The sequence below is a fragment of the Homarus americanus genome, unplaced genomic scaffold (genome assembly GCF_018991925.1).
Source record: "Homarus americanus isolate GMGI-L3 unplaced genomic scaffold, GMGI_Hamer_2.0 scaffold6317, whole genome shotgun sequence".
Lineage (NCBI taxonomy): Eukaryota > Metazoa > Arthropoda > Malacostraca > Decapoda > Nephropidae > Homarus > Homarus americanus.
The window spans coordinates 20,558,434-20,579,753 of record NW_024730668.1 but is presented as its reverse complement, the minus strand read 5'-3'; the positions used below and the strand labels follow the sequence as shown (position 1 = coordinate 20,579,753).

Here is a 21,320-nt window from a genome sequence, read left to right as displayed (position 1 = left end):
TGCTCACCAACATCATAATTTTCCTCTAGAATTTCCGCCCATTGTCTGTGACTCCTTAATTAGGCCATCACGAGGCGAGACAATAGGGTGAGATGGAACATTTGGCCAAGTTCTCAATAACCCTTCGGCAACATCGACTTTGTTCAGTTCCTGCATTAATGTATTACCGGGAGCTTGTGATGGTGAGATAATGCGGGGGTTATAGTAGCGTAGAGCAATAATGAGGTTCTGATGGTGAGATACTGTGACGAGGTTGTGATGGTGAAATAATGCGTAGAGTAATAGTGAGGTTGTTTGGTAAAAAAAAAATATTGCATACACTATTTAAATATTTTTATTCTACAAAAGCTGGGTATTTTTTTTTCCCTGGGATTGGGTTAATGTGTATACCTCTGTACTTTACCGACTGCGATATTTAAAAAATGTACTGTACATTAAAGATTTATAAATAAAATATCAAGAAGGGACAGTTTTAAAGAAATGTGCAGGGAATTTGTTTGTTATTTAATTCACACCTCACACCATCTCCCCGTCAATTTCATCCCTGGTAATGTCTGACAGCAGCAAGTTGATTTACAAACGACCCGAGCGAGTGTTCAAAAGTGCCCCCCTCCCCTCCTCCCCCCCTCCCCTCCTCCAAAAAAGACATAAGTGTAGTCGCTGTACCGGTAAAGACCAATATATTCGTTACCTTAAATACATACGGTATATACTATAATTATCCGTGTATATTGGAGGTGTTGGCAATTGTGTTCAGGTGTTTGGGATCTCTCTCACGTCGCTCCTGCCACTGTCAATCCGTGGTGATATTGGTGTCCTCGTACACACGTTTGGGATCAAGAGAACGAGATGTGACAAAATATCATCACTTGTTAACATATTAATTCTTTAAAATATTATTGCCATATGTTGAGTAAAGTATGTATGATATTTTCTCGACGGTTTTAAAATATATTTGAATGGTTAGAAAAAGTAGGTGAGTTCATACGAGGTCTTAATACTGGAACTACTGTTGATGTCATATTATTAAAACACTGCTCATTTCACTTTAAGGAATAAATAAAAAAAAAATTTCAATTATGCCTAACAAGCACAAAGTTATAAAATAGTAAGATTTATTGTAATTTAACGATCACCCGGGTCATTATCACGTTAGCCAATCACAAGCCAACACGAGAGAATGTAGGCAGCACAGTTCCAGGCAATAAGTTTACGTTTATTGACATGACGAAGCAGTTTTTTTTAGCAAACAATTATAATTCACCTACGCTGGACAATCTTACAAATTAGCATATTATCAAAATCTACACAACTCATCAACAGAGCTGAAACACAATGATAACCGCCCACCTTTTGCCTTTCTTCTGGGTGATATGAAGTTTATCTTATTATGTAAATGAGAAGAGATGAGAGTACGTACCTGTCCATATTTATCACCAAGGAAGGGAAGATGAAGAGCCATAGTAATCATGTAGTCGCCTTATAAGTTATGTGACAACGTGTTATGGAAAGGCAAGTTGTTATTTTTAATTAATAGAAGTTGTCTGTTGTCTGGTGTAGTAGAGCTGTATAGAAAGTAACGTTAGGTTAGGTTTGGTTAGGTTAGGTTTGGTTAGGTGAGGCGGGGCTCGGGTTATTCCACAAGGTGTCTTTCCATAGTGAGAATCATTTGTTTTTTAATTAGCGCCGTAACAACCAATTTTCTGGAGACAAGCAATTTGGCTGTTTGCCACCACCTCATTCTTCCAAATAAGGACGGTTCAGCAGGGGAGTGGGGTGGGGTGGGGGGTTAGGAAGGGAAGGAGAGGGATTAGGAAGGGGAGGAGAGGGATTAGGAGGGGAGGAGAGGGATTAGGAAGGGGAGGAAAGGGATTAGGAAGGGGAGGAGAGGGATTAGGAAGGGGAGGAGAGGGACAAGAGAGAGAGGTTAGAAAGGAGAGATACCAGAGGGAGGGAGAAAATGTGAGAGCAAGAGAGAGTGGAAGAGAGAGAGAGAGAGAGAAATTGAGGTAAAGGAAGGGTGATGGGAGGGGTGTGAAGAGAGTTTAAAAGGACAGAGTAACTGTCTGTTGTAGTTTAATAGCCAGTCCCCAGTGTATTGTACGTCACTTGAGTGTCCACAATGATTTATTGTTATTAACATTTCAAAAATCATTACCGATACGATAGTCTTTCCGTCTAAGTTATTCCGACGATTATAATGACAACATATTCTCCAACCTATTACTGTACAGCCTTCCTGCTTCACCCATCATCTTGAATATTATCTTGGTATTCTGAACCACCTAAAGATTAGACACCCTAATCCTTAGCTTATTTCACCTGATGATTAGCCACCCGAATGATACCTGGGGAGAGGGGTTAGGTTAGGTTAGGTTAGGTTAGATTATGTTAGGTTAGAATAGGATATTTAATCAAGAAATTAAATAAACTGGAGGCTAATCTTCATGTGATCATAATTAATTATTTTTATGAACTTCAACACAAGTCCTGCAGGAAAAAAAAAAATCTTTCTGCCACATGGTTCGGGAGACAGAATAAAAACGATCCCCTGCAACGATAGTTTGGTGTTAGGGCGGCAGTGAGAAAGTTGATCCATCACATAACCAACTTAGTAGATAAAAACGTGATGTCCGCCCTGTGATATAAAGTTTTGGCTGGTGAGGATAATACTGGAGGAGAGTTCTGTGTTCACTGCGGATTTTGTTGAGAAATTAAACGTGTTTTTATTTTTGTCTACCGAGGGGATATTTTTGATGATTTACTTTTAAATATTAGATAATGAATGTAGAGGATTTTCTTTTTTCACTGGCAATTCGAAGCCAAATTATAGAAATTTTCTTGTGTGTGTGTGTGTGTGTGTTAATTTATCCGGCGGGGTGGACATTCAGTACCGGAAGAAGGGTCTTTTCAACATAAGATGACTCCAGTCAGGAACAAAGGTGTCGGCAGGTTCCGGTACGGGAGTTCCTGAACTCCTACGCAGATGCGTATGCACACTTCAGCCTTGAGGTGAATGTATGCAAGACTCAGATTCTCTTTTAGCCTGTCCCTGGTTCAGCCACACCCCCACCATCCATCCAGCTCAATGGTACTACCCTCTCTAATGTTACCCACTTTCGGTATCTCTGCTCCCACCTGTCCACCATTGCGGACATCGACGAAGATATTCAACATCGGATCAGATGTGCATCTCAAGCCTTTGGCAGACTCCGTACCTGTGTCTTCAGCTATATAGGGAGCTGAAATTATCTACAAAGTTGCACGTATATCGAGCAGTGGTCCTCTCCACCCTGCTATATGGCATCGAGACATGGATCACATACAGTAGGCAACTCAGGGCACTTGAAAACTTTCACCAATGTAGTCTACGTTCCATCCTCCGAGTTCGCTGGGAAGACAAGAGAACAAATGCCAGTATTCTCTTTGACACCAACTATAGGAGCATCAAGGCTACCATTATCCATGAACAACTACGCTGGACTGGCCATGTTACCCGCATGGACGACAGTCGACTGCCAAAGCAGCTACTTTACAGTCACCTAACGAATAGTAAACGTAACGCTGGCGGGCAACTGAAAATGTATAAGGATAGTCTTAAGACAAACCTGAAAAAGTGTCAAATCGACCTCCTCACCTGGGAGACGATTACTCCACACCGTAACGCTTGGAGGAGCACCACACGAGGTGTCAATACTTTCGAGTTAGTCCGACTGCATACCGAGGCAGACAAGCGCCAACACCGGAAAGACGCTGCCGCCGCCCCTCTCGCACTTGATGTAGCCTTCCACATGTGCAAGATATTTGAACGACCCTGCTGGTCCCACATCGGCCTCTTTAGTCACCTCAGAACTCACTAACGAAGGTAACATCCCTAATAACTCATATCATTGTATCATAGCTGGATGATCGTCATACTCGATTCCGAGTGACAGCAAAGTAGTAGTAATGATAGGAAGAAAACGAAGATTCGGAAGAAAATGGAAAATCGCCGACAGGTTGAGGGGTAACGATATTAAGTCAGGACCTTTTGTGAAGGTCAACGGTATAAGAGTGAAAAGTGAGAGTGGGTCCCATAGGCATGACTGCCTCTTAAGAGCAGTGTGGATACATCACACTGTATACAAAACCTTCGGTACACAAGGAGACAACGTGGCCGGTATTGCTCTCGCTCGACTTCCCTGCCTCAAATTGTAAACTTAGGTATCCATTTACAGGTGGGTGAACAGGAGACGAGAGCTTCGGTATAATAGTAATAACACTGAAATGCCACAAGAGAAGATAAAACATATAATATAGAGACCGCTGTACTGTAACCTGATGAAGAGGACCATAGGAGTGCTCTCCTTTTTCTCATATATATATATGTATGTATGTATGTATGTATGTATGTATGTATGTGTATATATATATATATATATATATATATATATATATATATATATATATATATATATATATATATATTTAGTTAGTTAACCCGACGACCGCGAATGGATTATACAGCCATGAAGTAAAGGTATTTGGACTCAGACGTGATGATGATAACAGGAGAGGTGAGCGACGTCCCTCTGCCCTCATCCATCCGTCTCCTGCTGCTGATGACCTCCACCATCAGGAGCCTCAGTACCACCTCATGTTTCACTGAACCTTTGGCGGCGGTGCTCTCTGTTACACGGGGAGGACTGGCTGGGTGATCATACACTACACTCAGTAATGGAAGGAGAGTGTTGTCAGGTACAACGTCATTAGGCCGACTACCATAGGAGGAGTAGAATCACTGAAGGGTATGAGGTATTGCCGGTTAATTTTGTGTTTAACAGGAGGGCTATTGTAGCATTATCACCATCTCCTGCCACCATCTCGAGCACCATCACCATCACTTCTTCTTCCACAATGTCTTCCAACTCTTTTAATACCACAATTACCACAACCATCTCTACTGCCACCATTGTCCTTTTTACAACTGCTGATACGACTGTCCCTACCTCCATATTACCACCACCACTACCCAGCCACCTCCTCCTCCTCGTCATCCTACTCCTCGTCCTCATCCTCATCCTCATCCTCCTCCTCCTCCTCCTCCTCTCACCTCACAATACAGTATTTGTGTTTCCCTCAGTTGAAGAATAGTTTACATAGTGTCTTTAAATCTTGCATAACTTCAAACACTCAGATACAAACTTAGCCACCAGACACGACGTACACCTCCTTCCTCTCCACTCCACTTACTACAATTTCCAATCCTCACATACTCCTTTTCCCATACCTCTCATTCCACTCCCACTCCACGCCACACCCCACACACCTCCCACACCCCCCCACACACCTCCCACACTCCCACACCCCCACACACTCCCACACACTCCCACACCCCCACACATCTCCCACACCCCACATACCTCTATTCTAGTAAGTGGCTCATATCTCCTGAGGCACTGGAGTAGGAACACACACACTCCTTCCAACAGCTCCCCGGAGTCCTTCAAGCGAGAGGTATTGATTCCCCCAACCAAATTTAGGATCATTTGGGAAGAAAAACAAAAAAGTCTTACTCCTCAAGCAAAGACATTTTATAGTCTTTATTTATTGGATGATTTTAGACTTTAAGAATCACCTGAAGATTAGCCTAACCTAACCTAACCTAACCTAGCATTACCTAACCCAATCTCTCTCTCTCTCTCTCTCTCTCTCTCTCATTTTATTAGTCTTCATCATCGTCTACATAAGTCCTAAAACCTCCCCTTTTCCCTTCTCCTCCTCCTTCTCCTCTCCCCTCTCCCCACCTCTTCTCCTCCTCCTTCTCCTCTCCCCTCTCCCCACCTCTTCTCCTCCTCCTTCTCCTCTTCCCTCTCCCCCATCTCGTTTCCTCCTCCTCCTTCCTCCCACCTTCTTTTTGTTCAATGTCTACCATCAACTATTCCTTCAACGCCTGGGTAAGATAGATGATTGACTGAGTAGATTGATGAATAGATGAATAAAGGAATAAACTTGACAACACAAAATACAAGAAATTTTTTTAAGTTCAATCAACACTAAAATTTTAACAGCACAACCACTTTATTCAAAATCAAAGAGTTGCAAAAAATAATAATAATTTTTTTAAAAACAGAGTGAAATCTTGTGAAAAAAAACACCTGACTATAGTTTTTTCTTTGATTTGTTTATTTTTTTCGAGCGGGAATGGAGACTCGCTAAAAAAAATATAATACATATAAAAAAAACAAAATAAAAAAAAACCCGCTATGAAATATGAAATGTTCTTAATGAGAAACACGTATCTGTCCGGGTCTCTCACCTGGCCGGGTTTCTCACCTGGCCGGGTTTCTCACCTGGTCGGGTTTCTCACCTCTCTGGGCTACACCAGTTTATAAGGTGTGAGAAAAATGCGTAAAATATAATGGATAAAATATTGTGTTGGTGTTGATGGCTGCACATGACTATATTACGGCCTTTTGGGAGAGGGGGGGTAGTGGTGATGGTGATAGTGGTGATGGTGATGGTGGTAATGGTGCTAGTGGTGGGGGAGGGGGTATATTTTGTGCGATTTTATTTGTCTGTTTTTTATATGACTGTTTTATTTTTATTGTTATTAGGTCAGGTCAGGTTGGGTTGGGAACAGCCAGAAAGTGACATCACCAAGCACACAGATACATGAAAGTGACATCAAGTAAATAGATAGAAAGTGACGTCAGCCAACACAGATACAGAAAGTGACATCACCAAGTATAGAAACGGACAGTTACATCACCATATCACAGACAGAAAGTGACATCACCAAACTAATTTCTGAAGCATAATTGACTCATTTTTTTTAAGACTTTACGAGGATAAACATTGAAGGTAAATCGAAACAATTGCTAGAACTTGATGATGTCACTCTCAAACCACGAACATCTTTTGGCTAATACTCGAACGCATAATATTATCCTAAATACATCAATGATTATGATAAAAAATACACGGGTGAGAATGTATTAAATTAAGAAAAGACTGTGTATATGAGTGAAGCATCCCAGCATCCCTGTAGCCTAGCATCCCAGCATTCCTGTATCCTAGCATCCTTGTATCCCAGCATTCCTGTATCCTAGCATCCCAGCATCCAATACTTACAGACAAAAAATAATAAGCCGCTGCAAATAGGTAAAATTATTATTAAAAAAAAAAAGATTCCCAATTACGGAGATTTTGAACATCATGAAAATCTGGACAACAATAAACAATTTCTTTTATTTGATTTTGTTTTCGTATTTTTTTTCCTCTACGATGAAACAGCAGTGTAGGAAACTCAATTACAGGACGCGAGTATTTAGAGGTCAGAAATGATTGAAACTGTCATGGGTCATTAGCCTAACTAATTACTAAAATGACAATTTTTATAATGTCTACTGTAGATCCTTAATTAGCATGTTGAGTATTCCCCTTCAATTACCTGGTTTTAAATGTTTTTTTTCTTTTTTTAACTCATGGAAAGTTAAAGATCTCCTCTATTTTGTCGTTCTTTACTTCTCCCTTTCTTTCTTTTCTCACTTTTCTCTCTCTTTATTTCTCTAGTTTTCTCTTTCTTTATATCTCTCCCTTTCTCTCTCTCCACTGTATATATTAATTAACAGTGGCCACATGTTAACGCTGGACACGTAATTTACTCCTTAAAGAATTCCCTTAACCTAACCTAACCTCAGGCATCGTCCTCTGGCAGAACAATACTGGTAACAGCCGTCCGTCCCTCTCTCACCTGGGACACCTGTGAAAAACCATGTGTTGACAACCCTGGTGGAGGCTGTTGGTCAGGCTGTACCCTCCCCTTCTCCGTTACCCCCCGCCCACACACACACACACTTCTCTTCGCCTCTCTTGTTAACACCATGTACGCCAGGGAGAGACAGACGGACAGACGGATACTTTTAATCAAGAAAATTCAATCGCAAGCTAAAATCTAATGCATATTTTAAATTCACCTTCTATATAAAAATGAACATAAGGAAATTAAACCGTCAATAATTTAAAGGAAGGAATCAACCAGCGGAGACAGTCAATCACTCTTGAGAAAATCCGTCATGCAAAGTATTATAGCTTTGTGAGATGAAATTTAATTCCTTCCAGTTAGTCATTTCTTTTAATGCTTCAACCATCATTCACTTGATTTTTGTTTCTATTTTCGGAAAGATACAGCTAAGGCTATTAATAATAATAATAATAATAATAATAATAATAAAGACACTATATCTACTTATTTACGTCAACCTAGTGTAAAATATAACAAAAAGAATATTATTACATGTGAATCTCTGACGCCAAACAGTACAGTACATTAAAACGCGTAGGTGGGTTTGCGTGTGTATATAGTATATATATATATGTGAGAGTGTGTTTTTTCTTTGCAAACATTCCCCCACTGTTTACAAATTTAACTCCGTAACAAAACAAACACAACACCCGCATCTCTGTCGGCGTATTCTTTTACGTTCCTGTTCGTCAGTTTCTCTGTTGTGAAGTTAGTTTTTTTAATATACGTACGAACCCGAGAAGTTGAGTTTTAGTTTTATTTGCAACGCGAGACGCTCATGTTAGCCTGGTTAGTGGGGGTGTACAGTGGATTATTTTGTGTATGTGTGTGTATGTGTGTGTGTATGTGTGTAGGTGTGTGTGTGTGTAGGTGTGTGTGTGTGTGTGTGTGTATGTGTATGTGTGTGTGTGTGTGTGTTATAACAAAATATTATCCCGATTTCACAAGTTCACCCTTCGATGCGTCAAGGCTTTATCGACCGACTATAAAATATCTCCTGACCTACATCTAACCTAACCTAACCCTCATGACTGGTGATAGGGTATTTAATCATCAGGTGAAATAAGCTAGGGTGGCTAAACGACGTGTGAACAATTAAAAAAGAGAGAGGAGGGGGGGGGGGGGCAGTAGAGTCACGTTTATAAGCTGAAGTTGGTTGTTTGTGGTGTTAAGACAGAGAGAGAGAGAGAGAAAGAGAGAGATATTATGTCTCTCTCTCTATCTCCCTCTCTCTCTCTTCATTGTCTTTCATCATTTACTTTGTATCTATTAAATCTCTGTTTTATGTTGTTGTTGTCCTCGTGTTGTCGTGACCTTGACCCACTATTCCTCTTTATTGTCTTCTATGTCTGTCCTCTCTTTTATTAGTTTTCTTATTTTCTTCTTTCTTGTGATCTCTACTTCTGATTCTTCCTCTTCCTCTTTTTGTTTCCTTGGTGTCTTCCTCTCTTTCTACTTCTTATATTTCTTCTTCTCTCTTCATGATTCCTGTCTCTCCTTCTACTCCTTTCTTCTCATTTTATCCTCCTACTGTCCTCGCCACGTGATTTCTTCTTCTTCTTGTTCTTCCTTTCCCTTTCCCTCCCTCCTTCCGTCGTTCAACTCCTTCCCCCACTCATTCTACCCCCCCCCCTCCACCCTCTCCCCTCTCTTCCTTCCTCCTACCGTCCCTCTACGGATGGGGGGATGTTCAGATCAGTTCCTTCTTAGTTGTCGAACGGGGAGAAAGAGAAAGCTAAGAAGTAGAGACAGAGAGAGAGAATAAAAGAATATATTAAGAATCAGTGTTTGAGTCACCTTCACATTATCGTTTCAGAAGTCTTTTGTTGTCATTCAACCTCGGCGTCTGACCTATTGAACTTCTCTCTCTCAGTTTATATACAGCTGAGAGAGAGAGAGAGAGAGAGAGAGAGAGAGAGAGAGAGAGAGAGAGAGAGAGAGAGAGAGAGAGACTGACTCTCTCTCGTTCCCTATCCTTTTTTTTATCAATACCTTTATTATTTGTCATTTTTATACTATTATTATTAGTGTTATTATTATTATTATTATTTTTTTTTTCAACAAATGCCGAGGAAATTATATAGACTTAGCGAGACAAACAGACATACAGAGTAATAGAGACAGACAGGTTAACAGACATACAGACAGGTGACTTCAAATAATCTCCAGAGGACTCTGCTACCCTCCTTGAGTAAGTTGAGTCCCACTTATCGTTCTCAATATCTTTCGGGAATTCGTCTGGACAAGATTCTCAGTAATGAAGAGTCGTGTACTCAGGTCATTAGTTACACACGGAGATATTTTTGACAGGAAAATCGTTCTGAAGGTCAAGAATTCGTCCTGCTTATCATGGGAAATGGTAGCAACAATAGAAAGAGTATTCATCACTAAATTCGCTTCTCCCTCTTCCGTATTCCGAGAAGGACATTTAGAGTTCGTGTTCCAAGGATTCCTGGTTGGTGATCCTCTTCAACCTCTTCGACAACACCTGAAAGATACTCGATTATTCTCTGTGTTCACTTTCTTTTGTCATTTCTGGAGTATGGCAAAGAACGCATTAAGAAACTCCATCAGGTAAAACACGTCCGTCTCCTCGTCTTGTAGCTTGTGTTTTGCTCCCACCTACCCTAACCTAACCTAACCTAACCTAACCTAACGTAACCTAAGCCTCAAAAGAACAGCATCAGAACTTAATAAAACTAAACTTAAACTGATGGTATTTTTTGGCAGCCTCAACCATGAGAGCTTCAGGGCATCGCTGACTAAGATAAAAACAAAGTGTCTAATCATAATGAAATATCGTTGTGTTTTGGTTTAGCGAATCTAGTGAACGCTAGGGCTTTGTTGGCTTCCATTGGTCGAGTTTATTTACTGTTTATAATTGTATGTATACCTGTACTGTCTGATGTATGTAATGTATACCTGCACGGTCTATGTACGTACATTGTATACCTGTATTGTCTACTATTTATGCTAAATCCATTTTATGACCATTTTACTGATTAAAATCTATCAGCATATCTATCGTTCTCATATCACTTAATGATGATCTTTAGCAGATACACACGTTAATTTCCAGACAGACAGACAGACAGACAGAGTTAGGCCTAGTATTAATTAATCTCACAGCCCACGATAAAATTACATCATCATGTATAAATAAGTAATCCAATTCGGTAAAAAAAATAAAAAAATCTTGAATGGATTTTAATATGAAACTAATTATTCGGTGACGGGCCGAGTTACCTGTCCGGGTCAGGTGATAGTATTTTATATACTGTGGGGGGAGATAGGTGTTACTCGCTCTCTCTCTCTCTCTCTCTCTCTCTCTCGGGAGTTGAATATCTTTTAACATTTTTGATCACGTGAAGTTTAACCACCTTAGTTTGTTTCACCTGATGATCAAACACCTTAACCTAACCTGACCTAACCTACCCTAACCTAACCTAACCCAACCCAGGTGTGGTAACAGATCAACAGGTAAATTGAAATAAAGTTATCTCAGGTACAGACTTAAGCTGGTCGTGGGTCTTCCTGCTGGCGCTCTCAGGGGATGATGGATTATTTTAGTGGTCCCGATTTGGGGGCCTTGTGCTCTGATAATTGTTTAATAATTACTCGTCATAATTATCTGGATGTTTTTGTTCGAAGGGAATGACAGAAGAATAGAGGAAGATGGGTGAATGAGGAATAAGAGAGGAAGAAGTGTAGATCAATGAAAAGGGAACTAATGAAGATGGAGAGGAAAAGAGTAAAGGGTAAAAGTAGAAGAAATTAAGGATTACCTGAAAATTAGACACCTTAGATTATTTCACCTGAAGATTAACTATCCTAATGTTACCTGAGGGGGGTTAGGTTAGGTTAGGGTAGGTTAGGGTAAGGTAGGTTAAGTTAGGCTAGTGTTAGTTTAATTAAGTACAGTTCAGTTTACTTTACTTTACTTTAATTTAGTTTAGTTTAGGTAAAAACAAAAAGATAAAACTCGCTAATTATCGAATTCAGGTGAGATGTTTATCATACGAAATCACTTACCAGCGAGCATTCGGTCAGCTAGAGACTCCCTGAAGTTACTGAAAGACAAGTATGACCTCTTGTTCAGGTCATAATGACTGACATGACCTCTAACTTCAGGTCATAAAGACTAACATGACCTCTAACTTCAGGTCACAAACATCAGATTTCCAAAGGGTGGTGCTATTCTTATATCTATCGGTGCGGGCTCTTATGGGCTGAATTTTGTTGTAGTGGCGGACTGCGCGAGGTGGGAGGGGTACTGCAGGTGGCAGTAGGTGGCGATGACGAGGATGGTGCAGTAGTCCACTGCCAAACCCTGCTAGTGCGTGGTGGTGGAGGTCACTGAGGGATGTCATTTCCAGGGTGGAGAGAGCGTTGGTGTAGCCGGAGTAGTCTGCACCGAGCATGATTCTGCAGGCTCTCTTCTGTACCTTCTCTAGCTGACGTTGTTGGGTAGAGTTGAGAGAAGACGACCAGGTTGGTGACGCATACGTTAGTTTTGGGAGAATAAAGGCGTTGTAGATAGTCCTCAGCTCTGGCGTGGGTGCCCCAAATCACCTGAGTCGTCGTAGTATGTAGAGTCAGCACGAGGCTGACTTGATTGTGTTGTTTACATGGGTCTTCCAGTCCAGTTTGTGATCTAAAGCTACACCCAGGAGTTTGGCAGACTGCACCAACTGGAGAGGATGGGTACCCACTGTAACTGCTGGAGCTTGCACTGGAGTGGTGGCGGTATTGATGTGCATGACTACGGTACGTATGTAAGAATTCATCTAAATGGAGCCGTTTAAGTCACACATAAGGAGTCTCAAAATGGCGTCAAAATTCAAATGAGCATATATAGTAAAGACAGAGGCGCTCATTTGATCCATAATAATTAGTTACGCGGGAAAATATAATAAATTTCTTTGGATAATTTGGATTTAGTTTGTAAGGAAGTATTATAATTAGACTCCCTCCTTCTTAACTTCTTGTGTATTTGATTATTTTTTTATTTCTTTCGAGTCTCTCTACTTCCCCTCTTCTGTTTTTAATTTCATTTTTTTTAATTCTGTCGTTATGATTATCTCTCTCTCTCTCTCTCTCTCTCTCTCTCTCCTCCCTACTTCTCCGCCATTTTTCACTTACCCTCTTCCTTCTCCTCTTCGTCCTCGTCTTCTTCTTACTCCTTTCTTCTTCTTCTCCTTTTCTTGTTCCTCCTCCTCCTCCATCTACCCACCTTTCTCTTCCTTCCCCTTTACCACTCTCTCTCTCTCTCTCTCTCTTCTTTCTCCTGCTTCTTTCCTTCTTTACCTCCCCTTCTCTTCCTCCAATCTTCCCCTCCTCTGCCACCTCCTTCTCCTCCTCCACCCCCCCCCCCCCTCCCCCATAGCTTATCCACAATTACTTGGTATTTTTTTCATCTCAGGTCAGGGATTCTCTCCGGAGTCTCTCTTTTATATTCTATCTTTGAATCTATAATAAGAAGAGGGTGCTGGTCTACTGTACACACACACACACACACACACACACACACACACACACACACACACGAGGAGGGACAGCTGGTTCCTTTAACTGTTATTTATATATTAATGATTAAGAAATGTTAATAATATTACGTTTACAGTGTTTATAATAGGTTAAGTAGCAAAGAAAATAAACTCATAATTTTCTCCGTCAGTGATTCAGTGATTAAAAAAATTCTCTCTTAACTCTTTCTTTCGTATTTTGGTTTAATTTTTATCTTTATCTTATTTTCTTACTTTTTCTGTTATATATTTTTTTTCCTTTCTTTTATCTTTCTTTCCTCTGTCTTATATTTATTTTTCCTCTTGTATTTTCTCCTTGTTTTCTTTTTCTTTATTCCATTTCTCTTCTCTTTATCTCTGCTTTTCTAAATTCCTCTCTCTATTTATTTTCTGTACGTAAAATGACTCGCAGAAGAGGAAGGAAAGGAAGATTTTAAAAGAGGATTATTAACTTATTCATTATATTTCCTGATCTTTACTATTATAAACTTAATATACCGACATACCAGACCTGTATGTATATTTGTAAAAAAAAAAAGTTATTCACTGATTTAGTTTATCTGTCTATACTGTCATACATTCACTACTGAGATATACCAGACCTGTGAGTATATTCATATATGGGTTATTCACAACGTCAAAAGCGACATACATCACACCACATGTGAATAAGTTAGTATTTATATATATATAAATTTAGAGTTCAGAATAGGTGTAGATTAATTCTGAAAAAATAAATTAATTTTGTCTGGTCTCTGTACATTCACTGGTCAACAACAACAACACCCTCTCCCGCTGCTCTGCCCTTTGGAAAGGTCTGATGTCGTCGGAAGGTAACCTCTGTCATTTATGTTGCTTGAGAGAACACACACTAATTAATGATTGACTGTGTCATTACTACAAGCCGGCGGTAGTTCAGTGAAATACTTTGATCAACAGTGATTGATAACCAGATTTTTAAATGTATCAGGTAGCCAGATGTTGTGTGGCGGGAAGGTTATCTTATTAGTAAACTCGTACAATAAAAGCTGAGCTGGAGTGAATAATTCGTAAATAATCATACAAGGAAAAAAGTAAATTCAGAGGATAAATCTGATGTTTTTTCTTTTCAGGTGTTTAATATTAACACGATGAAGCCTGGCCATTATGTACTGTACTTACCTCTCTCTCTCTCTCTCTCTCTCTCTCTCTCTCTCTCTCACACAAGGAAGAAATAATCATGATTGAAGTACCTAGAAGCAGTGATGATGATTATGACCTTGAAGACCCTGACCTAAATGTTTTGGTCGCTTTAACACAAGGCGACAAAGTGATTAAAAACACTTGTGGTGAAGTGACCCATAACGACTAGGGAAGACTGTGGTTAAAATATTCCACGATGTATTGATCTTATGTTAAATACGTCTTATAACGATGAGAGAGAACAATGGTGGTAGGATTATGAGGGGACGCGGGACACCCCACCAGGAGCTACAACAAAGGATAATGAAGTAATAAATGTGGATCTGGTAAAAGGTTACTCGGGGAATAGTGGTGTGTGCTCTCTGCTGGGTGGTGGTGGGTTGTGGTAGGTGGTATATGGTGGTGCTAGGTTGTGATGGGTGGTGTTAGGTGGTGGTGGGTTGTGGTAGGTGGTGGTGGGTGGTGTTAGGTGGTGGTGGTGGGTGATGCTAAGTGGTTGACTTGTGGTGGATGGTGCTGAGAGGTGGTGGTTGATGTTAAGTGGCTATGCTAGATGTTGCTGGCAAGGTCACAGACTACACTTAATCAGTTCCACAGACGCCTCCCTAATTGATCAAATCCCTGAAAGAACTTTATTCCCTGGCCGCTTGTGCTGTGCTGCCGGACATTCGACTATTAAACCTAACTTAACCTAACCTATGTTATACCAATTCTAATTCATTTGTGTGCCTATAATATTATATTTCTTTATTATTATTATTATTATTATTATTATTATTACACATCGCAATAACAATACATAGCTTATATCAACAGTAATTGAGTGCCTTTATCAATCACCTCTATAGTACCTGTTGGCATGAAACTGTGTTGTAATACCGTACTTGCATGAGGGAACAACTAACATCCATCCACCACAATAAACTATTCATCGACGCTTTGATTACAATTTTGTACAGTGTGGACAGACTTGTGTGTTTTCAATATAGGCTGTGTGTTTACTCAGGGTCTATTGAAAAACTTGTTTGGTGATGCTGGTGAAGGGAAGTAGAGAAGGAGGGTGGGGGAGGAGGGGGGGATAGTGAAATAGGAAGTTGGAGACAAGAGGAGAATATTGGCATGGCCAGTGAAAAAGAAGAGGGGAAGGAGGGGGAGGGGTAGAGAGAGAAGTAGTGAGGAGAGAAAGTGGAGAAGAAAGGAGAGGAAATAACTTTGACCAATGAAGAAAACGAGGAAGAGAAAGAGGAGGGGAGAGAGAGAGAAATAGTGAGAGGAAAAGCTAGAAGAGGGGAAGGAGAAGGAGAGAAGAAAGAAATAGTAAGAGAAGAAGGTCAAGAAGAGAGGAGAGAAAATCAATCACCAACACCGGAATGAATTCAGAGTTATGGAAAACTCAATTAGGTGTATTTTTCCAACGATGGAAGGCAATAAATTAACTCATAAAAAATAAATAAATAAAAACAATGCATATGAACGTAACTATGTATACAGATGTAGGTATAAATGAAAGTTATCGTCCGTTGCTATCATCAATACATCTACAAAATTTATACAAAACACAAAATTCTACTGATTTCCCGAATATTGAAGTGAGACGGCCGACAAATTTACCATGGTGTTACGACAAGCGCGGTGACATGAGTGCTAATCGTGGCGTGGGGTAGGAAGGGGAGGGAGGAAAAAGACGAGGAGAGGGGATAGAAGACGAGATGGAGGAAGAGGAAGAAAAATGGGGAAAGAGGAGGAGGATAACGAAGAAAGGGAGTAGGAACAGGCAAATAGATCTTCCGTTACTCCATCATGTATTACAAGGAGTAGAATAATAATAATCAGTGATCACTAAAAAAAGAGGAGTGATGCAATAGATTATTTTTCACTGACCAATGTATTTTAAGGTTGCCATTAGATACGGTGATTATTTATTGATTGCCTTCATGCGTTTGACTGTCTCTGTAAGCTTGATTGCCTCTGTATGCTTGATTGCCTCTGAATGCTTGACTGCCTCTACACTTGACTGTCTCTGTAAGCTTGATTGCCTCCACATAAAAGAGTATTAAGGGTATCACGTTGAAGCAGATATTTACACAGCGGAATGAACATCTGTACAGGAGAAACTCTGAATTCCTTGGGACTTTGATATTGTAATGTTATAATGTATTGGTGCGATTCAACAATTATGATCTTTCAGCAAGTATTCTAGGTTTGCAGTTATAGTTGTCATAGCTGTATAGTTTTGTGTTTACTATACAACCACTGCAAAGATTAGGCTTCGCGCATTACTTCTTAAACTCTAACGCTCAACAACTATCGAAAATAAAAACAGATAGTCATTCTGAGCTGGAAGTTAGATGGATTAAGAAAGACAAACTTGCAAGAAAGTTTGGGGGAATGGAAGAAGTTGAGAGGAAGAAAACCAATAAGAAATAAAGAAAAAATAGGTGAAGTGGTTGAAAGTAAATGTTGGCTGTCCGAGTAATGGAGGAGAATTAGAGTGGCCAGTCAAGAGTTTGTGAGTTGCATCGGTGTTGTTAATTGTATTTTTGTGCTTCAGGAAATACGTCTTAACACCCCCCCCCCCAAAAAAAAAAATAGTCAGTTCCTACACCGGTCATCATTCATCATGCAGTACAGATAAATTACTCGATGTTAAATCATACTATTGAAAAATGAAAGACTGAGGACTTGAAGTATGACATAATTTCAACGCTACATAGATCTGTCTTATGATAAGTTGGGTTTAATTAATCACATATTATGTCCTGGGTTAATTACCGTTATTTCGTTTTTAAACAAGTAGGTTAATATTCGTCCATTGGGTGTCCTCATGTTTCCAATGATCTTCAAGTATCGTGTCATGTGACTTGGTTGGCCAATCATTTTCATATATAATTATCTTTCAATATAATATGTGGGTGTTCTTGTATACCGGTTCCTCACAGTATTGTTCTGACCATGAACCGTTTATAATTTATATATTGAAATAATTGTAATATATTGAGCCTTGAAGATGTAATTTCATATTGTTAGTTAAAATAATATTGAGATAAAATTAAGCTATTTAAAATATCCAAAGACTCCTGTAAATTGTATACGGTGCATTGTATTCATGGATGTATTATCATTCTTGTATATATTTTTTTCTTCTGCGTTTTGTCAACTCAAACTTCGCCTTCCGTAAATGACTGATGGAAACTTTATGCACTTTAGGGATGTTTTTTCTCTCAGTGTACAGAATATCCCTAATTTTGGACGAATGTGAATCTCTCCTCGGGCAGACCTCTAGCTTAAGGTTCGCATAGGTCACATTCCCACAAATCTTAAAACAAAATCGACTCCTTTACACCCACTATCATCACCTGTATTATGGGTCATACATGGTAACATATAGAGAATATAGTCAACACCTTTATCTTTATTGGTAGCTCTTATACCCTTTGCTTACCATCACCAGTTCTGTTTACATTACCTTCAGTAACTACCATTAATTTCATCAGGTCTATTGAAGCTCACACTACTATGATTTATCCAGCATATGTGCAGTCATCTACATAGTACCTAAAACTACTGTTTTTTGTTCTATCTTTCAGTGTAAATAATTATAATTTTTTTATGCTAATTACATTGTTGGTGTATTTTGATTCTCGAATAATCGGTAATAGTATTTTTTCCAACCTTAACAATATCATATTTTCTATATATAAGAAAAAAATTAGAGTTCATATACATCATAATGTTCAATGAAAATATATTGTTATATCCCCTACATCATATTCACTGACATATTAGTTAATCACCATTATGTCTTGTATAACACATATCATTCCATTATATTATGTTAGCCAGTGTGTAAATATATTTAATCTTTACATGTTTCTTCATATTTACTATCATATTCATCTTTATAGTTATCAGCTATTTGACCACTTTATATATTTATATAAGTCTCATAATGATAACTGCTACAAAAAATAAACATTACCATAATGCTGAAACGATATATATATATATATATATATATATATATATATATATATATATATATATATATATATATATATATATATATATATATATATATATATATATATATATATATATATATATATATATATAAAGAAAGATCGCTGACCTGACTAACTCTTCCTCCAGTAAATCCTTCTGGTCCTTTCCTCACACAGCCAAACTGTGGAATGCTCTGCCTTCTTCTGTGTTTCCATACTCTTACAATCTGTCTCACTTCAAAAAACTGGTTTTCCGGCATCTTCGTGGTGTAGATTATTATAGTATATTTCTCTTTAGTTTTTAATTTCTTTTTACTCTTATTTTTTCGATGACCTGTACCCGGGTGGGCTATTCCCCGTAAAAAATAAATAAAAAGGTTGATGTATTCTTCAACATCTTTATTGAACATGATGTGATTTTTTTGTGATAATGCTAATTGATTGCTTCAGTATCGTCCTCATCATCGTGATCATCATTAGATTGATCAGCATCATCATTATTATCATTCCTATTTTTATCATCATCATCATCATCATCATCATCATTATTCTCATCATCATCATCATCATCATTATTATCATCATCATCCTCATTATCAACACCATCATTATTATTATGATCATAATCTTTATCATCTTCATTACCATTATTGTCATACATTTGTCTCACTAAAGGAGATTCATATTATAGGTAGTGATGTTATATATACCTTAACTATTTTCTTAAGTTATAATCAACTGCACTTCACCTTTGTCTTACATTCTCAACCTTTAAGAAGTTTTAAGTACGTCAATTACAACGTTACGTCACTGTTATGAGTCATTATCTTTAATGGCAGTTTATTCGATTTTTCTTAATGATCATCTCTATTAGTGCTTCCTTCACCACTCGATCCAAGTGAATGGGGTTTAGTAATTAACACCAGAGAGGAGTTACATAAAAGATTAAGGCAGTGACATTCCCCTTAATGCATCAGTCACGGCCAATCAACTCTCTAGTCTTGGATGGAGTCAATGTATATTAAAGATGTATTATCTGTATATACTAATAGTGAGTCACCTAACCAGCCATTAACAGCCTTAATATTATTTGGAAACGTAGGAAGTTCAATGTGAGTTTTGTTGGAATGAATAGAAACCAGGCATGACCGAATTTCTAAAGGATATAAAAACAGTATTTTTCTTTGTATATGTGTTAATGAAACTAATTTTCCTTTTTGGCACTGAGTACAATAGTTGTTGACAATATTACCTAACATAACCTGAAGCACATAATAAGTGGCTGCCCGCACACAGGCAAACTACCGTCACAGCTATGGATCCTTTGTGACGACGGGCATATGTACACAAACCGTCTCATACCAGACAACATTTATAAAATATAAGCGTATAAGTTACAGAATTGCTCTTAGGACTGTCGAAGCCATAGTCGTCACTTCAGTGTCGACACATCAGCCAGGAGGTGTTGACATATGCCTGACGAAGGAAAGCTCGTCGAGTCTCCGAAAAAAAAAAGTATTCTCCATCTCAGGTGGACGATTCTGTGACAGGTGAAGGACGTGAGAAGTGCCTGTGGCAAAGCTGGGTACCCGGCACAGCTTCATGCCGTCTCTTATCCCCAAAGAGAAAGATCCACCTGCTCAGAGAAGACCTATATTTCTCCTTACCACAGCCTAAGACGCCGAGGTAACGCAATGTAAGAACCAAGGTATCTGAGTAATGTCTGACACATAGGGGACAGGCGAGATTGATCAACATACCATTCGGTTCATTTAATGGTTAAAGGAAGGCGTGGCCAGCAGTAAGACCACAGGAAGAGGCCAGGTCATGTTTATTGTTCTCTAACAGGTGAATCATATGAGCCTCACCGGGCTCTTCTGGGACTGGGAATCCCAACATCAACACGATGGAGCGTGGCACATTACACTCTCTTGTTACATAGTGAGGATTAGGGGAGATTCAGTTTTATTTGGGATATTTTAAGATAAGATTCGCGCATATATTTCTACATTAGATAAAAAACATAATTTATGTATATAATGTACTGTATATAGATTTTTATTTAACAACAGAAAATATATTAATTATTTCGTACCATATTTAATAAAACTGAACACAAAGAAGGTAACTCTTATGCAACAATGCCAGCCATTTTTGGTCTATAAAAGAAATGGGCATCTTAAACCACTAGAAACACATATGATAACATAAGCCGTATAGAAGCGCGTCACCGAAGGCTAAAAACGATTGGCAAAGTAACATGTTTTTTCTTTTTCATTCTCGGCGAAAATTATGCCACATTTTCTTCCTTCCATGATCCCTGCTGACTTATTGCTGGGATCGTCCGAAGCGGAGGAAGACATGGTCCAAGTCTTGTCGCTTGACCTCGGGCTCGTTCACGGGCATACTGCGCTCGATAGCTGTAGGGAGAGAAGAAAGGGAAGTCAGGTCAAGTCGGGTCAGGTACTCAGAAGAGGAAGACAGTTATTGGCTTTATTGTGTAAGACGACTCTTCTGTAAGGTAAAGGATTTTTGCTTGTGTATTTCAGTCTGGGGGCGAGTGTTGTGTCAAATCTTACTCTGTTCTCTTTCATAGGGATGCAGTGTAAATTGACGAGAGTAGAATACAAAAGGTCTCCAACTATTCCAACGCAGTTGACAGCTTTCACAGAAGGCTCTTTCTGAAACTACAGAGTCTTCACATTATTACTTCCACTACCTCAAAGCCAATGTCAATAGACACCTAAAGAAAGAAAATGGAAATTCAACGAAAATAAAAGAATCCTCTTTTTATTCACCATTTACCATTCTCTTCTTCTGTTATTT

At 39.0% G+C, this 21,320-nt stretch overlaps 1 protein-coding gene across 1 annotated transcript in view; it reads right to left on the bottom strand.

The window, feature by feature from the left end:
• Positions 1-20,309: 20,309 nt before the first annotated feature.
• LOC121867295 (myosuppressin-like) overlaps positions 20,310-21,320 on the bottom strand; it is a 48,921-nt gene continuing 47,910 nt past the window's right edge. Inside the window, exon 3 of the mRNA XM_042367190.1 lies at positions 20,310-20,914. Coding sequence (XP_042223124.1) covers positions 20,823-20,914 — 92 coding nt within the window. The 3' untranslated portion in view covers positions 20,310-20,822. The remainder of the gene's footprint in view (positions 20,915-21,320) is intronic.